Below are 20,297 nucleotides of genomic sequence, written 5' to 3' on the forward strand. Positions count from 1 at the left end.
GTATGTCATTGATGTTATTTTCACATTTCCTCACTTTTGTCCATTTTTTTCCTCCTCATTTGGTTATTACCTGGGGCCAGGACCCTCTTTAAGTTCATGAAGAAATTTGAAGCTGTTCTCAGTGAACCCTGCCGCTCGTCTCTGATGGAGAGTGACACAGAAGAACAGTCTGACTTTTTGGTGCAGCCAACAGAAGCAGCCACGAGTGAAGCGTCCCCCATTCAGAATCTGAACAAGGCTCTGAGGGAGACCCTGTTAGCCCGGCCAGCAGCTGTGCAGGTACTAGCTTGTGGAGTGGTGTCTGCATATTCTTGGACAGTCAGGTGGGATTTGTGCTCTCTGTGTAAGGAGTGTTACAACTAGTCAAGGAAAAATGCCTTTAAAATCTTGCTCTTTGTATGCACAATGTAGAGCATTTGTATTGTCTGCCTGATCCCACTGAAAAGCACGGATCCTGGTACTGAAAGTTTAGCAGTAGCCTGTGGGAAATAAGTGTGCTTATCTGTGAACGTTTTGTTTACCAACAACAAAAGATTTGAAGCATCAGTGAAGGAATGTGCCATTGAAACAGCTGCACAGGGAGTGAATGTGTGCAGGGATGTGCTAGTTTGCAGTGGTTGCTGATGACCATGGTGTAAGTATTCTCACTGTGGCCAATTTAAGCACCAGCAGTTCTTCAGCCAGCTCTTAGCTGCCTTGCAAAATTCCTGAACATTTTGCAGTCACAGAGACTTGGAGTGAAGAGGTCTATTACAGGTTGGTTGTTCCTGCTGTGTATCCTTGGGTGTACAGAGATCCAGGATTTGGAGAGGGGCACGTCTCAAAAGAGTAGTCGTTTTTGCTTCTTACTGTCCTTCCCACTCATAGACTTAGCAATGGAGATCCTTAAGCTGTTTTGAATATTTTACTAGTACAGAAAGCACAGTAGAAATTGAGCATTTTTGCTCAATTTAGTCATGATATGGCTCTACAGATAAGATGGCTGCCAAGTTTCTTTTCTTTTCCTTGTATTTGTCAACTCACTGCTTCTGTCACACTGATCAGAAACTGACTTGCTATCGATGACAGCATAGGAATATCAGATTCTTCAGGGAAAACAACAGTGAAAATATGTTCCTGTGGATGAAAGCTTTTCCTCTCATCTACTATGTGAGCTCTTGATACTTGAACAGGAAGTGGAGGGTAGGAGAGAAGGTGGTAGAAGTAGGGTTTGGCAGATCAGGTTCGCCTTGCTGTGCAGCAAGGCACCTCAAAGGCAGCATGTGCCATTAGTCATTCTGTTGGGTTCAGCGGTCAGAACCAGAGTCTCCTTGTGGCTGGCAGGGAAGCCTTGCTGGAGGTGGGGGTGGGGGTCCTTGATTACTGTGATCTCATGTCGAGCAGCAGGACATTTTCTCACCATCGACGGTAAGTGACTATTTTAATTTTGGTTATGCTGCATTTGTTCCTGTCAGACTTCAGAGATGGTGAGAAGAGAATTTCATATTTGCTGAGCTACATGTGTGTGGAGGGATGCAGCATTTAAATTTAGTGCCCATGCAGGTTACAGCTGTTACTGTTGTCCTTGCCAGGAAGACTGACCTCTGTTCTGTCTCGTAGGCCACGATTCCAGAGCAGTGTCAGGGTGCTCCTTTCCCCTTGGAGGGAGAGCTTCTGTATCGCTTACCAAAGCTCATGAGACGAATGAGGAAGATGTGCCTGACACTGATGAAGGACAGCCGCCTCCCTCACCTAGTGGAGAGCCTGGATCAGTTCACTGGTGGGTGCCCGCAGCCCAGGGCAGGGGTGGGATTTGCTCTGTTTCCCCCAGTGGCCCAAGAAGGCTGGGGATTTGTCACCTGTGTCCTTTTTTTGATATCATGAATAATACTGAGCAATTAATTGAATAAAGAAGTGGGCTAAAAACCGGCAGAGCCTAGACATAGGAGCCAGCTGGGATTATATGAACTTTCATCATAATTTTTATCCTGTCCTCCTCTCATGGAAACTCATGCCGTGTTGTGCCATTTTCTAAGCAGCCTTGTTTGTAACAGGGGCATGAGTAAAGGCCTCAGAGATGGATTTCCCAGAGTCTCGAAGCCGTCCTCGCTTCTCAGAGTGTTTTCTCTTTAGATAAAGGAAAAGGAAGATTCATCCACAGCCCCCCTGCTTTCTTCACTTCAGATAAGCGTAGCAGTTTCATCTCCCTGAGCACTTTTGCTCAGGGCAGTTGGGAGCAGAGACTTGCTCTGTAATACAATAGCAACAGCTGGTGAGAGGATTCCAGAGCTTAATAGACAGTTTGGTTTGTTGGCAGCCCTTTACCACTTCCCCCAGAGTGTGTGGTGTCAGTGAGGCAGGCCCTCTTTCAATTAGGTTATGGTCCGATACCAGGGAGCTCTTTTTAGAGTAGAAGCCTAATATCCATTGCTCAAGATGACATTTCTCTCTGAGCCTGACAAGGTAGATGCATCTACCTTGCGTAGATGCACACGTTCCCATGTGCATCTTCTGGAAAGGGCACCCACAGTGTATGCTGCAGAGCATTCTCTTCTCGATTCACAGGCCTACGTTCAGTCCACTGATCCACACCAGCAGCATTCTCTCCTCTAACCTCCCAACGACACCAGTGTAATGCACGTGGTGTGCTTGCCCTATCTGGAAGGCTGGGCTGGCTGTGTTATTTTGCTAGTGCTGCCTTAACAAAGTACTGCCTATTGGAAAGCTTAAACAACAAATATTCTCGCAGTTCTGGAGGCCAAAAGTCCAAGAACAGAGTCTTAGGCTTTTTTCTGAGTCCTCTCTGTTTGGCTTACAGATAGCTATTTTCTTACTATGTCTTCTATATCTGTGTCCTAATCTCTTAAGGACACCACTCAGATTAGATTAGGGCTCCCCCATATTACCTCATTTTACCTTAATTACTGGCATCTCTTTAAAAGCCCTATTTCCAAAAGATAGTCATATTCTGAGGTACTGGGGCTTAGGACTTCAGCATGTATTGGGGTGAATACAATCAGCCCATAATATTGCCTGTGGCAGGTAACTTTTACAAGTACCTCTGGGTATTCAGGAAGGCAGCATGGTGCTGGAGAAATAACCTGGTCTTGGGAAATTGTAACACATTGATGTGTCTTTGGGATTTTCATGTTTCTCCCTCAGGTGAAATCGTTTCTTCTGTGGGTGAGCTGCAAAGCTTAAAGGTGGAGCCCTCCGCAGAGAAGGAGAAGCAGAGGTCAGAAGCCAAACACATTCTCATGCAGAAGCAGCGAGCATTAGCAGACCTCTTTAAGCACCTTGCAAAAACGGGTAAGGTTCTCAGTTGAAACCCCATAAAGTATAATCACCAGCTTTTAGGGAGAAAAACAGCATGGGTGATTTGGAAGAACTTTCCAGAAACAGTTGAGACAGTGCAAAATAGAAGGTGGTGGGCAAGGTTTTGAAATGCCATTCTAAGAGTTCTAGTCACACACGAAGTCCTGTGATGAACCATTTGTGATTCCCAAATACTTCCATAGTTTTATAATGAGGTTTCTCAGAAGTCATGTTTGTTTTTTTTAATTTTCATCACCATATGTTGTATAGCATCCACCCTTCAAGCATAGCCTAGCGAGCAGTGCTTCTCAAACTTGGATGCATGTACAGGTAGGCCACTCAGGGAGTCTTGTCCAAACAGAAGGTAGGCTCTGTTTTGGTGAGTGTGGGGCAGGGCCTGAGCATCTGCTTTCTAACAGGCTGCTTGGGTGGTGCTGTCGTGAGGACTTGAGTTTGAGTGGCAGTGGCAGAATGGGCAGGAGTGGGCGTGGCACATCCATTCTCTCCTGAGCTGCTCTATTTGAACACTTGCTGTTTCTTTCTAGGTTTGTCGTATCGCAAAGGTCTTGCCTGGGCCCGTTCCAAAAACCCTCAAGAGATTCTTCATCTTCGCCCATTGGATCTCCGGAGCTCGTTGTCTATAGTCAGCAGCACTCAGGAGGCCGATTCTAGGTTTGTTTTTTTAATTATAAGTGAAACCAGTCGTTAAAGCCTCCGTGTCCTCATTGGCCAGAGTGGGGATAGCAGTACCTGCCTCTCTCGCCTAGAGTTGCTCCAAAGGTAGCATTTAGAAAAGTGCCTGGCTCAGGGTCTGCCTCGGGGTGAGCTTTCAGCAAATGCTAGTTTTCTTTTCTTCCTTTATCTTTCTTCCTCCTATTTGCCTCTTCTATTATTTTTTTGCTTCTTTGATTTTCCTGAGGTTTATTTACTTCTTTTGAGTGTACAAGTGAAAATCTGCTAGAGAATAGCCACAGTTTTAGCTGTTTCACATCTATAAGCCTCTTATAAGCTGTAATATATTCTTGATTTTGAGAGCCTATAAACCTGAGACAGAGATGCCTCTTTTAACTACAGCCAGGTTGTCGTGAATGACGATTTGCGTGAACTGGGTATGGCATGCATTTGTGTTTGGTTTGCTTAATAGGCTCAGCGCTTTAAATTCAAATTCAACACAACATTGTAAGAAGTATAAATTTTACATAAACAGTCTGTACTTTTAGTTTTTCAGGAAGATTTGGCCAGGTGGGCTAGCTTTCCCATATGGTCAAAGTTGACTGTAGCTCCCTCCTCTCGACAGGACACGTGCTCTCCAGTTCCCTGTGGTCCGTAACAATTCCTGCTCTTCCACACTGACACCGGCTGCCTTTGCCATGTACCACTTTGTGCTTGGCTCTCCTTAATCATTTATTATCTGCTTGCTCTGTAGGCATCAGAATTGAAGACCTCTAGCCTCCGTTGCTAAGATAGTTACAAAGTTTTCGTTAAGGAAACCATGTGGTTATAGTTTATTTCCCTGCTATTCTTTCAGTGCTAAGTGTATAATACAATACATCCTTCGCATAAAGGACTGATGAGTGCCTCATGGAAGTAAATTTATTTAGACTCTTGGCTTTTGCTGAGGCTAAATATATCAATCTCTGACTCTTTAGGATCTGGGTTTGGAAGTAGTGTTTTCAATCAAGTAAATCACTTTTCTTTCTTTCCTTTTTTTTTTGCAGGCTTCTTACAGAAATCTCGTCTTCGTGGGATGGGTGCCAGAAGTATTTTTATCGCTGTCTTGCACGGCATGCCAGACTCAGTGCGGCTCTAGCAGCCCCTGCCAAGGTTAGACTGGTAGAACCTCAGTCGCGGGGCCTAAGGAGAGCTCCAGCTCTGTTCATCCCACGGCAGCGTTCTCAGACCTTGTCAAGTAGTAGCAGCCTGTTGGTGGAAGTGACTGGGCTTTGTGCTGAACATTATTAAACTTGCAATACAATCACTGTAATATTGTGCCTAATCAGAGAACATCTTATGACAAATTCTGTTATTCAGCATTTGCCAGCAGGATCAAATGTGTAAGAAAAATTACAGAAAGTAAACTTCAAATTGAGATTCCCCTTATGAATTGAGAAATGACCACTGGTACCAATTTTGGAATTAGACCTATTTCCTGGTCATGAAATATCAATGATCTGTGGGAGCATAATTTGAGAAGCGTTGCTCAGAAAGATCAGTGTGTTGCCCTCCTCTAGAGTGCAGCACTTCCGAAGCTTATCTGGTACTCTTCCTCTGAGCATATGGGATGAAGGAGCTTTCCGGTGGTGCCTACATGTGGCGGGGGCGTTGCCAGCAACACCTTCAGCGTGTTTCCTTCTCCTCCTGCCAGGAGCTGGGCGTGGGCAACATTGAGCGGTGTAAAGGGTTCTCAGCACATTTGATGAAGATACTTATCCGGCAGCGGCGCTCCCTGACTGCACTGACTGAGCAGTGGATCCTCCTCAGGTACCAGCTGGCTAGTTGGGTTTGTGGCCTGAATTAGGAAGAATTACGTGGATCAGCTCAGAGTTTCTGCATGTGCTGTTCTCAGTTGTGAAATGAAATTTGAGGCCTGAAAAAAATAGGTGGGGGTTCTTTTGGCTTTTGGTGATATCCCTCTCCTTCCTGGTTCTGGCAACACCTCCTAAGAGAAAAGGGCCTGGGAGCTGAGTTCAGGGCTGAGCCAGACAGTAAATATTGCCATGGCTGAACCTCTACCTGGGGCTGGAATGAGGGTAAATGTGGTCAATAGTCCATATGGGCCAAGAGACAGGGTTTTTGTTTATGGTATTGGAGGTGTCTCAGTCTCGGCACAGATCCGATTGGAGTCTGCTTCAGTTTGTTAGGCTTTTTGGATCACGGAGTTTCAGTTCCCTGCCGTGCGTGGAGACTTCTCAACGAAGTAGATATTTAAAAGATGAGGACAGTTGGGAAGTCTGTTACCATCTGTGGAGGGTTAAGAGGCAGTATTTCCAGGCTAACCACTTCAATTTCAGCTATTTTCTGTTCCACTCACAGGGCTTTATCTAGATGAATATATTACATTTGCTAGGTTTAAAAACAAATAATGGTTGAAGTCACTGCATTGGTATGACTGTGAGATGTAAGAGGGCTGTAAGGGGGCAGGTGATAAGCACTGAGTTTTGATACCTCTGAAAGACTGAATGATGTGTTTGAGCACTTTGGAAGGCATTCTGATAGACTACTTACCTATCGGAGGAGTCCTCTATTTCAGTTACATGAAAAAACCCATGCTTTGTTCAGAAATGAATGGATTTATTGTTAAAAACAACATGGTGACACAGACTAAGGTGGCGTATGTTTTTGCCATGGCTTTCTCTGCACAGGAACCTCTTTGGCTGCGTGCAAGAGATTCACAGCAGGCTGACAGGGCCACCGCTGTACCCCGTGGCCTTTCCCCCTCAGGATGCTGTGCAGCAGTGGACGGAGAGGCTGCAGCATGTGGCCATGCAGAGTCAGATCCTGCTTGAGCAGCTCTCCTGGCTCCTCCAGTGCTGCCCTGGTGCAGGGTCAGCCCCAGGCCGAGGTGATGCTCAGGCTCAGGGTCATCCTTCTGTTCTGGACCCAGAAGGACCAGAGCTCACCCCAGGACAGCTTTCCAGAGCAGTGCAGGACCTTATCCCATCAGATCTGAGCTACCCGTCCCCGGTACCTGGAAATCAGCTGCCCTCTGGTTGCCGGATGCAGAAACAGGACGAGCTTTGGCATCAGTCAACATCAAGATTAACAGAGATGCTGAAAACCATTAAAACAGTGAAAGCTGACGTTGACAGAATTAGGCAGCAGTCTTGTGAGACTCTCTTTCATTCTTGGTGAGTGTGCCTATGCCTCTGCTCTTCCTGTGTGTGCTTGGGTGCTTGTTCAGAGTTTAGTGATGGGGTAGAATCATGAAAGGGCTTATGCTTCAGTCCTCTGTTTTTCAGTGGACAGGCGTAGTGCTTTGTGGTGTATGTCTAGCTGTAAACCTTTGAATACAGTGAGTTACGCCATGCTTCCATTTTAGTGGTTGGAGGGATCACTGTGTGTGAGTGTGTTAGTGCCTTTCAACATTGTGGCATTTCTGTTGCAGGAAAGATTTTGAAGTTTGCTCTGCTGGGCTGAGTTGCCTGTCCCAGGTGTCATCTCATTTACAAGGCCTAGAGTCCCTATTCATTCTTCCAAGGAGGGAGGCTGAGCAAGCAGACCAACAAATGGCATTAGTTGAGAGCCTGAAATATATCAGAGGAGAAATCAGTAAAGCCACAGATGAATTTACTACCTGGAAGACACATCTGCTCGCTTCAGGCAGCCAGGGAGGTAAGGACTGCTACTCAGTAAGGGAGGAAAAGCCCAGCATAGGAACGATGTCTTGTAGACGAAGCCTAGATTATCCTGGAGACACATACTGTTTTATTCTAGACCAATCTGTCTAGGGCTTCTAAGGCAGGCAGGTGTGGTTGAAACACACAGCTCTGAACTTCTCTTCTGACATTCATCCAAGTCCCTTGCCTTTGGGTTGCCATCACGTCACTTTGTGGTGCACGTGTGTGGAGACACAACAGGCTCCCTCAGCTGTCACAGTTCTCCCTTAGACTGGAAAGCTAAGGGTGATATCTGGACTAAGTTAGTGTTTATACACACCATCTAAACTATTCTCATGTTTCTGACATTTTGTAGCAAGATTGTTTTAATGCAAGACAGTAAACTTGCGGGTTTATTTAGGCAAGAACTGTGTCTCGTTCATATCTTTGTATCCTGCACAGCTTGGCACAGTGGTTGACCCATAGTAGGTGCTTACAGGAGGCCATTTATTAACGTAACAGGTGAGGGTTTCTGATGATATCCTGAAGTGAATGATCGGGTTTTTTGTTTGTTTGTACCATATTACTTCATAGGAAACCAAATGTTGGATGAAGGGTTTGTGGAAGATTTTGCAGAGCAAATGGAAACTGCCATCCGGTCTATTCTTTATGCCATCCAGAACTTAGCAGAAAGGAGCTGTAAAAAGACAGACGAGAGCACTGACCAGACAAGGCCACAAGAAGAGGGAGGTATGTCGGAAATTAGGCAAAAATTAGTTTCACACTTGTTAAGTTTTCAACGTCATGGATTTTTTTTGGTCAATATTTAAGGACATGTTAGGAATGATGACTGGATGAATGGGGATGAAAAGGGTTTATTTTTGGTTGTTCATCTTGTTCTTTTCTGTGAATGAAAGAAGCAGCAGACTTTGAGAGACTGCAACCAGGACATTTAACAAAACTCTTAGAGGAAGACTTCTGGGCTGATGTGAGCACTTTACATGTACAGAAAGTAATTTCTGCCGTCTCTGAGCTGTTGGAGAGGCTGAAATCCTATGGCGAGGATGGCACAGCAGCAAAGCACACGGTAACCAACTGTTCTTTTTACAAGCTTCTTGCTGTCGGGGGTGGGCTGAGTAAGGGCAGAGTGGTTTTTCATCTCGCTTATGTGGGTGGTCCTAAAGCATCCTCTGCAGCAAAACCACTAAGAAGCTGATTTATCGATGCATGTAAACATCTTTAACAAACTTTGAAAACTCGGGGTTTGCTCGCTAAGGGTTTACTGGTGAATGTTGCTGCCATCAACTAAGGCTTTGGTGGCCGTGACCTGCAAATACCGTTCCTTCCACAATAAGCCCGCAGAGGAGGTTGTTGAATCCAAGAGTCCTGGGAGGCAACTTATTTTATAGGTCATTGTACCAGCTTTGATTTCCAGTGGCATTTGTTCATAAACATTTTATTTTTAAAAAATACAAACAACCTTGTTAACTAAATGAGACTTGAGTGACGGAGAATTTAAAGTGTACTTTTGTGAGGGTTTGTGTGAACAAGGAAGAAATATCAGTAGGAGTGTGTTAAAGACACAAAACCTTATCAGTAGTGACATTTAGTGCATTCAGTTCACAGTGTTGGACAATTATCATTGCTATCTAGCTCCAGACCAGCTTCGTCACCATTTTTATCGCACCAAAGGAAACCTAGCACCCCTAAAGCAGTGTGAGCAGCCTTTCTGATCTGCTTCGTCCCCAGTTTTTCAGCCAGTCCTGCTGCTTGCTGGTGCGCCTGGAGCCCATGCTCTCCAGGTACTCGGACCTCGTCCTCTTCTTCCTGACCATGTCTTTGGCGACGCATCGCAGCACTGCAAAGCTGCTCTCTGTGCTTGCCCAGGTCTTTGTGGAGCTTGCCCAGAAGGTAAGGGCTATTCATGCAGAGCACCTTGGGGCGGCTGGTGCATTCTGGACCTGGTAGTGTTTTGTTTGACAGACTTTTATCTTGGACCTTCACAGATAGCAGAAGTTAATTTGCTCTCCTGTGGATTATATAGGGCTTTATCCGGCACCCTTGTAATAAGCCTCTTTCCACTACAGTCTTGGGACCTACAGACCCCCCCACCCCCCCCACTGGTGAGCTCCCTAGACTCCCAAAGGCTGCTGCTTTCTTTTCACACCCTTTTCTGTCTGACCCCAATTCGAAGTCGTCTTCAGTTAACCCTGAATGAGACTTGTAGGGTAGATGAATACTTAAGGCCAGTAAGTTTTATTTAAATCATTTTTATCTAATTATGATGAAATGGTAATGGGTTTCTTCATGTTAGAGCATTTTTCTTTAATAGGGAAGCCATTCACTCATTCATCCATCTGTCCAGCCCCTGTACCCAATAGGAGGCAGCCCCATACTCTAGCATACTCACCACAGTGTGATGACAATCTGATCATGGAGTGTCCACTGCCAGAGTTAGTCACTGAACCTCTCTGAGCCTCAGTTCTCTCATTTATGAGAGCTGCCTACATTCGTTAGCATTTTTGTGATAACTGACTTCAGTTGAGTATAGTTATATATATTTTTTTTTCCTTCAGTATTCCAATATATATTTATTGTTTTAGTATTCCAAGATTTTCCCCTAAGTACAGTACACATGAGACTTACTGAGGGTGATAGGAATTTACAAACTGGAGGAGAGGTCTAGGTTTCTCAGTTCTTACTTCTCAGTATCTGGAGTGTTGGAAAGGGTCCCAGAGTGAAAGGCAAGCCTGTGCCCCGTGTCTAGAAGATAGATATGTGTATTTATTGAGTAACACAATAAATGAGTGCATCTCAGATCTGCCTTCTCTGTCTGATGGGAGCCAAGCCAGCCTTACATCCCACCAGTTCTTGTTGGGAAACTGCGTGCACCTGGCAGTGCGGAACAAGGCCTGGGGAGGCTGCCTGGGGACTCAGCGGTTTGTCCACTTGGACCATTGCACAGGTCTGACAGTTCTGGACTGGTTTCAGTCTGTCTGACTTGTGTGCGTGGTGGGGTGGGGTGTAGGGGTGGAAGTGCTTCTTCTAAAAGCAAAATTGGAGCCCAGTGACCATCCCAGGTGTAGCTACTGTAGTTACGTGCCCTCCAAAAGAGTGTCCGAGTCTCCCCTGTGTGGTCTCTTTCTGCCTGCAACTAAATACATTTCTTTCACAGTAATGGAGCTCAATGGGAAAATTAGGTAAGTTAACCAAAATGTCTTTTTAATCGATTTTTTAGGAATACATGTCCTGAAAGCAAGTTTGCCTTTCTTTTAGTTTTATTGTATCTAAATTGTATTCATATCCTTTCTGAGTAGCACAGAGGGAACTTGAAAGTAGGCTGGACATGGTGCTAAGGTAATAGATGTAGGTGGTAATTATAGCACTTAGCCAGCAGAAAGCTGTTTCTTTGTAACTAAGTCACAATCAGTGTTTGCCGGGCTTGGATTTTAATTCCTGGTTAGCTGGCAGCTTATTTTCAACTTAATTTTCGTACAGTTTTATCCTCAGTTTGACAGTTACCATGATAGCTTGTATTTCCTCTGATAAAACTAAAATTTCTGATTGAGAGCCACAGTTTTCTTCTCTTTCTTTTCACTTTGGCCCCACACACTAAAGTAGTTGATTTTGCTTTTCAGCTATTTTCCAACATATGAAACACAGTTTTGTTAACACTTCCTGAACCTTACTGTGTCTGTCTGGCCTTGTTCTTTACTCTAGACCCTACACTGTGCCCGGTGCCGGGACCAGATGTGGCATGTTCTCCAAGAGTGACAAGTTTACTTGAAGAGTTGGGGGAAGGCATGTTTTTAAATATGTTAAAGTTAACATTTTATTTGAGGAGCATGGCACCAAATTTCAATTTTTAAAGTCCAAGCGAACTCTCCCACTTGCAGCATCTGGTTCAAGTTGCTGTGCCTCCAGGGTTACATACTTCTCAGGCTTACTAATTTCAGGAGAAAGTAAGAACAAAACCCCTCTGGGATTTAGACACCGAGAGGACTACACTCCTTCAACGACCTGCTCCTAAATATTTCCCCTGGTATACATTATTCACATTTCTTCTTGGCAAAAATGACAGGTTACCACACACCAGAGGCCTCTCCAGAGTCAGGGCCTCATTTATTAAAGTTGATATCAGGCTTTGAGACATAATAGCAGTTACCAGTAAGGAGGAAAATGCCAAAGGTCTACTGTGCTTCCATCAGATTCAAAATACTGAGCTAGAAAAATAATTAAGCATATGTTTTAATTTTTTATATGTGGTATGACTGAAAATCCTTGTTTTTATTACCTTTGTACCTTACTGTTCACTCTTTTGTGTTCAAGGGATTTTGCCTGCCCAAAGAATTTATGGAAGATTCCGCAGGCGAGGGAGCAACTGAGTTCCATGACTATGAGGGGGGTGGAATTGGAGAAGGTGAGGGCATGAAGGATGTGAGTGACAAGATAGAAAATGAAGAACAGGTAAGTCTTCACATACCTGAAACATGTACAGAGTTTACAGAAGATTGTTCCCTTTCCCCTTTCTTTTCAGTAAATTACAGACATAAATGTCAACGGTTTTCAACCTGAGATCTGTGGACCTCTAGGAATACTAGGGTTTGGGAAGCAGATGTAAATAGAAAGCTTAAAGAAAAGCTTTGAAACAAACCTTGCAACTCAGTCATTGGTTATGGTTGTAATTTGAGAGGGAAATAATTTTAAATTTTAAATGGGGAGATTGTTGCTGATGATTTTCTAGAGAGTATTATTGGTAGTAGTTCATTTAAGGGTAAAAAGTTGACTGTTGTATTCTAGCTGGTTGGAGCGCTATCTCGTGCACCAAAAGGTTGCGGGTTTGACCCCCAGTTAGGGCACATCAGGGCACATATCTGAGGCGGCTGATCGATGTTTATCTCCCTCTCTCCACTCACACCCCCAGCCCCCTTTCTAAAATCAATAAACATATCCTTAGTTGAGATTTTTTAAAAAGTTGGGCTGTTTTGATGATTGCATGAAATAATTTAATCCGTATTCTTTTTTGATCAGAACCAAGAATGCTTTTGAAATATTTAAATGATTTGGCCTAAGGTTGTTATGTTGCTTTTTATAATGCCTATCTCACTTGGGAGGGATGTTTATCTGTTTGTATGCATATTTCTCTTAGTCACTTATTTTAATCAACAATGACTTGAAGAAGTAAGGGAATTTTTTTGTTGTTGTGCCTGTGTTCTAAGTCGAAAGCAGGCCATACATTTCTGTTTGGGGGTATGGCTATAGCCATTAAAAATAAAGGAGCAAATGAATTCAAACCTCCACTGTCTCTTTGAAGGGAAAACTAGAAACATTAAAAAACCAAAAGAGTAATTAATGCTAGCGTTTATATGTAGTAGAGCTGTCTTTTTAGGTATGTGTATTTTGTTATTGTTTTTCTGGCTTTTCTTTATTTCTCAAATTTAATTTTATCAACACCCAGTACTTTTCTAATGAAAAAAATTAAAGTAAAAAAAAGTAGGCCTAACAGGGAAAGTTTAACCCAGTGCAAAAAAATCACTAAGAGGAGTAAAGAACTATGAGAACAATTTGGCAGTATCTAACATATGTTAATAAAGGTCAAAGATAGTATGTATGTACAGCAATACTGTAAGTTAATTAAACAGAATGAGATAGATTTATATGTATCAATATGGAAATAGATCTGAAAGTTTTTTTTAATTAGAAAAGCAAATTGCAAAACAGTTTGTAAAGCATGATTCCTTTTTTATTTAAAAAGATATTTGAGGGTAGGTATTGAAACATAATACTTACATTGCTGTTTATGATGTATTCATGGATGAACTAATGCATCCATATGTTATTGATGATAATTTCTTTGGGAGTGGAAGATGGTAGTATCATGGAAAATTTAACTATTTTTGTTGTACTTAGAATTCTTTTAAAAAACTTTATTACTTTTGCATTTTAAAAAAGGACTTTTAAAATTCACTCATAGTGAGAGAGATAACGATCATGACTCATGCCCCAAATATCACAGAGTATGTAGGAATACATAGTTTGAGGAAGAATGAACACAGTTGCATTCGTAGTGTGTTACTTGAGAGATCAGAGTGACAAAAATATTAAAGATATGGGCAGTATTGTAATATTGATGGATTGTGCCCTGGCTGGTGTAGCTCAGTGGATCAAGCTCGGGCCTGTGAACCAGAGGATCACTGTTCGGTTCCCAGTCAGGGCACAGGCCTGGGTTGCAGGCCAGTTCCCAGCAGGGGATGCACGAGAGGCAACCATACATTGATGTTTCTCTCACTCTCTCCTTCCCTTCCCCTCTAAAGATAAATAATAAATAAATAAAAATCTTTAAAAGACTGATGGATTGTTTTGTCCTACAAAGCATATCTGTATTTTTAAATATAACTGGATTTTTTAAACAATTCACAGAATTTTCTATTCTCTAATCACAAATGCCACGAACTGGAATTTAACTACAGAAATGCTAAAGCAAACCAGAAATTGTTTTGTGTGGTTATCTCTCTTGGTTCTCTTTCTTTTTCTCTCCCCAGAGATAACTTTATGCTATTAATCTTGGCATTTATATAATTATATTCTATTTAGAACTGAATAAATATTAGTTATGTTTGTTTGATTTCTATGCATTTTTTCATATAGGCAGAAGACACATTTCAGAAGGGTCAAGAAAAGGATAAAGAAGATCCTGACTCAAAATCAGATATTAAGGGCGAGGATAATGCTATTGAGATGTCAGAAGACTTTGACGGGACAATGCATGATGGGGAGCTTGAGCAACAAGGTTTGAGATTCTCTGTCACTGCGTATTTGCTTTTGAAAAATAATTTTTTTATCCAGAAAACTGCATGTTACCAGTGAGGAGCCTGTTGTCCTGTTAGAATTTTTGAACCAAGTCGGTTATTGTGCATAACTACAAATGAAAACATCAGCATATATGTATGTGCCCTCACTATGTCCACCGGGGTAGAGGTCTGTGGTCAGTTTTGGGGATTCTCCTCTGAGTAAACTGAGACACTGACCGAGGTGCTGCCTGCCTCATGTGCTAGATGCAGTGAGTGGGTACTACCCTTCAGGGACGTCCAAAAGGGAAAGGAGGAGATCTCAACAGAGCTTGGCTCTTAGCTCAGAGGTCAATTGTTCAGGGTATTTTTTTTTAAGAACTAACTCCCCCCACCCTCCAATTTCAAACATACTAGACATTGTCCACCAATGTGGCGTAATTGGTTGGGCATCGTCCCACAAAGCAAGAGGTTGCCAGTTCTCTTCCCAGTCAGGTCACTGGGAATAGGGTTGCAGGTTTCGGTCCCAATTGGGTGCATATGAGAGGCAACCAATCAGTGTTTCTTTCTCACATCAGTGTTTCTCTCCCTTTCTTTCTCCTTCCTTTCTCTCCTCTCTGAAAGAAATAATAAATGAAATCTTGAAAAAGTAGACCTTTGTTGTAGACAATTTGGAACAAAAAGGCAGGAATGAAATTGATACCCCTTAGGCCTATCACCCAAACCATTTATTGCATATGTATATATTCATAGATCATAAACAGTGTAACATATACTGGACATTCCCCTTGACATTAACAATTTGAGCATATGATTTCTTATAGCACATTGTCATCTGTCATGTTTGTACCATAATTTAGTTATTACCCTTAGTTTCTGTCCGAAGCTTAATTTAAGATACGGTGTTTTAGTCTGAGTGAAGCTCTTGCAGAAATGCAAGCCGACCTCAGAGTAGAATTGGGTACACTTGCCTAAGCAGCACAAGGACGTAACCTTTGACACAGTAGACCCTGAGCAAAGATAGTCGGAAGAAAATGCTGATCAGTTAAGCTATACATTGATTTTAGATGTTGGGTGAAATCATAGAACTACAGTGTATTGAGGATAGGGGAGGGAACCTTGGAAATACTACAGTTTGCTTCTGTCATTTTACAGATAAACCAAAAACCAGTGTGGTTGCTGAGTGCCCTGATGAATATGACCCCAGCACCAGAACTACACATCCTCATAGCTATCCCGCCACCCTTCTAGTGTTTTGTTCACATACACTTCGCAGACTTTCTTGATTCTTCAAACTGTTTGCTAAGCACAGTAGGATTGCATCTGCAGATCTGAAGGCACCTGCCAGTAGAGTGCTCTGGGGAAGCAGGCAGTAAGTCCCAGGCTGGGCTTACTGCCTGCCCATGCAGAGCAGCGGACACACACGGGACCAAGTTGGTTTGGGAGTCTGCCTAACTAAGCTCAGTGCCTTCCCTTCCAGAAGAGGATGATGAGAAATCAGATAGTGAGGGCGAAGACCTGGACAAACAGATGGGAGATCTGAATGGAGAGGAAGCTGACAAACTAGATGAGAGGCTTTGGGGTGATGATGATGATGATGAAGACGCCGAGGAAGAAGAAGACAGTAAAACTGAAGAAACAGGACCAGGAATGGATGAGGTAACTCAAAAGACTCCCATCCCACAGTCCCCAGCTTGAGAGGAGACAGTCTTCCCAACCACTACTCCCTGTCATTTACTGCTCTTCTTCGTTTTCCTTCTGTTTCTTCCATTTCTTTCTTCTGCTTTGTATCTTACTCATTGATTCAGAGCTAAAAGAGTAGCTTGACGTGAGCCATCCATCCCATGTGTTCTGAAGGGGGGAGGTTGAGGGAACTCAGTACACACGTTCTTACTCTTCTGTGGGCCATGGAACTTCTCCAGCTCCCTCTTAGAACCTCCCGGCCGGCCGTGACACCGCGCCTCATGGGCTGGCCCAGCCTGTGGCTGACACGCCTGCTGTTACTGCCGCTCTCTGGGTGGCCCAGACTCTTGTCTCCAGGTCACAGACGATGCCCCACCACCTGCGTATTTCCATGGGGCAGGCTCAGTGGGCAGGAATTACACATGTCTGAGAGCTACACTAGGTAGAATCGGCACATGTGTCAGCAGCTTCTCAGATCAAAAACGGTGATTTTGTGTTTCTTATTCCTTCGACATTTAGGAAGATTGTGGACTCGTTGCTAAAGATGATACCTTGGATTCTGGGAAGTCAAACAGAGATAAAAACCAGCATGATAAGAAGGAAAAAGAGGAAGAAGCAGAAGCCGATGTGGATGGACAAGACCAGGACAAAATTAACGAACAAATAGATGAGGTAATGAAGACTCAAAACTGATCTACTCTTCCTGACTCAAGGCTGTGGCCACTGCCCCACCTGGCTCTTAGGATGACTCAAGGCATTTTTTTTCCGTTTGTCAGTTTTTCTTATTGTGTCATAAAAGAACATGTAACAGCCTCTTAACAGGACATAAAATTTCTGACTATTGTTGTCAGTGAGGTAGTCTTCATGCTGTTTGGGCTCATGCCGTAGTTTGCAAGTTAAACCTGTGGTCTTTTTATTTATTGTTGTAAACCTGTGTTTCTTCTCTGAGATCAGTAACACAGTCCTATCAGCTGCACGGAAAGTGAAGTTTTAAACTCCAACATGAAAATTCTAAAAATATTAGTAAAATTAGAATGTGTGCTAGTAATTTTAGAGCAGAAACATTGTATTCTCTTGCATAACTACTTAGAGCTAATTATGTATGAATGCTACTTTAAATTTTTTTTTAATTTTTATTATTTTCCCCGTTCTCGCCACTCTTCAAAGCGGGAATATGATGAACATGAAGTGGACCCTTACCATGGCAATCAGGAACCACTGCCAGAACCTGAGGCTTTGGACCTTCCAGATGATTTGAACCTAGATAGTGAAGACAAGATTGGTGGTGAGGACACAGACGATGAAGGAGAAGGTGTGTCTTTCATAACCTGAAGAGACCAGTGGGAACTCACTGAAAAGGAGTAGTAACTGATTTCTCTTCAGGCCAATGTCAAGGCCAAGCCTTAAATCATGTTTGGTCAGTTCAGTTCCACTTTGCAAAAATTGCTTGTTCTTTGTCATGTTTCTCATCTGATAGACCTAAAGCTTGTAACTCTCACTGCTGTCATTTCCAGTCCTATGTTTTAATGCTCTGCCTGGGTGGTGCTTCATCACACACAGATTCATCTCCTCACAGCCATCACTGGGCCCATCCCATTGATTGACGTAAACCCTGGGCACACCCAGGCTTCTCGCAGAGCCCGTTTTAGCTTTACAAAGGAAATGATTGTTTCACTTATTCATTGCTGTGCTTATGTTGTGTGTTTAGCCTGAAATGTGAAGTCATTATAATAGAGCTTGAAATGGAAGAATCCCAAAAGGAATTGATCATATGGTACATGCCTTAGCTTTCTGGTGCCTTTGTCACCTGTTGTTCAACGTGGGTGACTCCGTAGGGAGTGTCACCTGGTGTTAGTTGGAAGCGCTCTGGAGGAGGTGCCATACTAGTGGCCTCCATCCTGGCACGGAAGGGATAGAAAAATGAGGCCTAGCTTCACTCTGCTTTTGAATGCATCAGTTACATATTTAGTAAAGCTATTGCATTAAAAAAGAAAATGTCATATTGGAACAAAAATAGCAAGTTACAAAAGAATAAATGAGGTACTGTCTAATACAAGGAACAGTTCACATATTATTTATGGATGCATCAAATGTACGAAAATGTGGGACGGAATAGTTCATAGCATTAGGCTCGGACACCTAAGGAAGCAGGACCTCCAGAGGCCTCCGGAACCGAGGCAGTTGTATCCGGAACCATTTATTTCTTAAAAAGAAGAGACAGAAGTTTGGCACAGATATGGCAAAATGTTAATATCTGTTAAATTTAGGAGTTTTATGGTTCTCATAAATGTAAAATGTGTTTTCCATGTTTAAAGTATTCAATAATTAAAAATGAATTTGTGAACTTGATACTTAACTAGAACCATTTGGCTAAGGAATTGATACAGATTTCCTTGAAGCTTAAAACATTCTTTGTTCTGTGACTGTCTGACTTACCTTTTAAACGGTATAAATTGTTGCTTCTGAGGCTATTTCTTTAACATATAGTGACTTCAACTTTGAGTTCAACAATCAGGAAAGCATAAAATTAAGAAAACTAAAATTCACCGAGAGTGTAATAAGCCAGTTGCCCTAGAAAAACATCCAGGCTCATTTTAAGCTATTGCATATATAAACAAAGGAATAGTTGTTTTAAAGAATTGTTTGCTAACAAAGTAACTGATTTCTGAAGTGTCCAAAGTATAGAAAAGTTTTTTAAATAAACAAAACTTCTTCAAATAAGATTATATCCATTTGAATATGTGTTGTAATTTCTGTGTATGATAAAAAAGATGTCCACCAATTATTCTCAATCATAATTGAAAATTAGACCCTCATTTCCTATCTGTGCTCTAAAATAAAATGTTCCTATAGTTATAGCTTTTAGGATTTTTTAGTATGTTGCTTATTATTTAAAGAAATACACCATCCAATTAATTGTATGTAATATGTAAGTGTGGCTTAGATTAGAGGTAGGCAGAATTTTTCTGTAATAGGATCAGATGGTAAGTAGATGAGGCCATGAGCTGTGACAGAGGCAGTGTGAGAGCAGCCATCAGCACTGCAGGATGGATGGAGTAAATACTTAACTAACCCAATGGATGTGGTTGTGTTCCAGTCGAATCGACTTACAGAAACATGTGGAATTGTAGATGGACCTATTAGACCAAAGGGCCACAGTTTGCCAGTTCCTTGTTCAAATAACAAAACAGTAACACTTAGGTCATTACATCCCATCTTAAGAAATGACGTTGTTGTTATTTAATTCTGTGTTTCTTTTTCATTTGTTTTATTTACCCAGAAGAGAATCCTTTGGAAATTAAAGAAGAACCAATGGATACTGAAGAAGGAGGTCATGAAGCCGAGGACATAAATGAAGAGACCAATGAACTGAATGAAGATCAGGGTCAACATGAGGCTGAGGAAGGCCCCAGTGAGGGTGACAAGGAGGAGGAAGAGATGAACACAGGGGCTAATGACCAAAACACAGATGCAGACAAACATTCCGAAGAAAGCTCAGGGGAAGAGGAGCAGCAGTCTCCCGAGGACAAGGACAGCGATGCAGAGGCCACTGAGGAGAGTGCGCAGAATGGCGTCTCTGTGGACTGCGGTCTCCAGCCTCAGGTAGTGTGGGTGTCTGGTTTGCCTTGGATTAGAAATAATAGTGGGGAAGAGAGATTATCATATTCTCACTAGAGGGTCCTTTCGGATACTTCTCCATCTCTGTGGTGCTGCTTTCAGTTTCTGTTTAAGACCCTCCCTGGCTCATTCCCTCCCCGGCTCATCCCCTCCCCATGGACCCCCCCTAGTCAAAAATGGGGTGCTTGCTTGCTGCAGAGATTCCCCACCTCATGTTCTTCCCCCAGAGCGTTTAATGCTGTGTTTGATTTCCCCACAGGAGGAGGAAAAAGAAGGGGAGAACTCTGACTCAGAGGAGCAGGTGCCAGAGGCTCCAGAAAGGAGAGAGCATTACTCGTGCGGGCAGACCGGGGTGGAGAACGTGCAGAGTACGCAGGCTGTGGAGCTGGCCGGGGCCGCGCCCGAGAGCGAGCAGGGGAAGGAGGTGAGGGGCTCTTGGCCGGCTGCCTCTCGGGGGAGGCAGGGTCTCTGGAGGAGGGAGGGTCTCTCTGGGTGAAATCTCAATAGTTGGTTTACACGTGATGTTTAATTGTTGTTGACATCTAAAAGATCATTTTTCATTCTTGAGAAAATGATCACAGACCTATTTTTATGTGCT

The 20,297-nt window shown here is 43.0% G+C and overlaps 1 protein-coding gene across 3 annotated transcripts in view; it reads left to right on the forward strand.

Moving 5' to 3' along the window:
• The window catches only part of MDN1 (midasin AAA ATPase 1), a 146,071-nt gene that overhangs the window by 113,315 nt on the left and 12,459 nt on the right, over positions 1-20,297 (forward strand). The window contains exons 73-90 of one of the 3 annotated variants that reach the window (XM_037039452.1): positions 81-279; positions 1,600-1,759; positions 3,142-3,288; positions 3,840-3,966; positions 5,013-5,118; positions 5,660-5,775; positions 6,657-7,142; positions 7,400-7,626; positions 8,205-8,360; positions 8,528-8,697; positions 9,360-9,521; positions 11,940-12,077; positions 14,259-14,400; positions 15,879-16,057; positions 16,601-16,753; positions 17,249-17,393; positions 19,362-19,684; positions 19,959-20,123. In XM_037039452.1, the coding sequence (XP_036895347.1) occupies positions 81-279; positions 1,600-1,759; positions 3,142-3,288; positions 3,840-3,966; positions 5,013-5,118; positions 5,660-5,775; positions 6,657-7,142; positions 7,400-7,626; positions 8,205-8,360; positions 8,528-8,697; positions 9,360-9,521; positions 11,940-12,077; positions 14,259-14,400; positions 15,879-16,057; positions 16,601-16,753; positions 17,249-17,393; positions 19,362-19,684; positions 19,959-20,123 (3,301 nt within the window). The remainder of the gene's footprint in view (positions 1-80; positions 280-1,599; positions 1,760-3,141; positions 3,289-3,839; positions 3,967-5,012; positions 5,119-5,659; positions 5,776-6,656; positions 7,143-7,399; positions 7,627-8,204; positions 8,361-8,527; positions 8,698-9,359; positions 9,522-11,939; positions 12,078-14,258; positions 14,401-15,878; positions 16,058-16,600; positions 16,754-17,248; positions 17,394-19,361; positions 19,685-19,958; positions 20,124-20,297) is intronic. The other 2 variants (XM_037039453.1, XM_037039455.1) reach the window with 2 other exon arrangements.

Source organism: Sturnira hondurensis, unplaced genomic scaffold (genome assembly GCF_014824575.4).
Source record: "Sturnira hondurensis isolate 20B ecotype Veracruz unplaced genomic scaffold, ASM1482457v3 Scaffold0025370, whole genome shotgun sequence".
Taxonomy (NCBI): Eukaryota; Metazoa; Chordata; class Mammalia; order Chiroptera; family Phyllostomidae; genus Sturnira; species Sturnira hondurensis.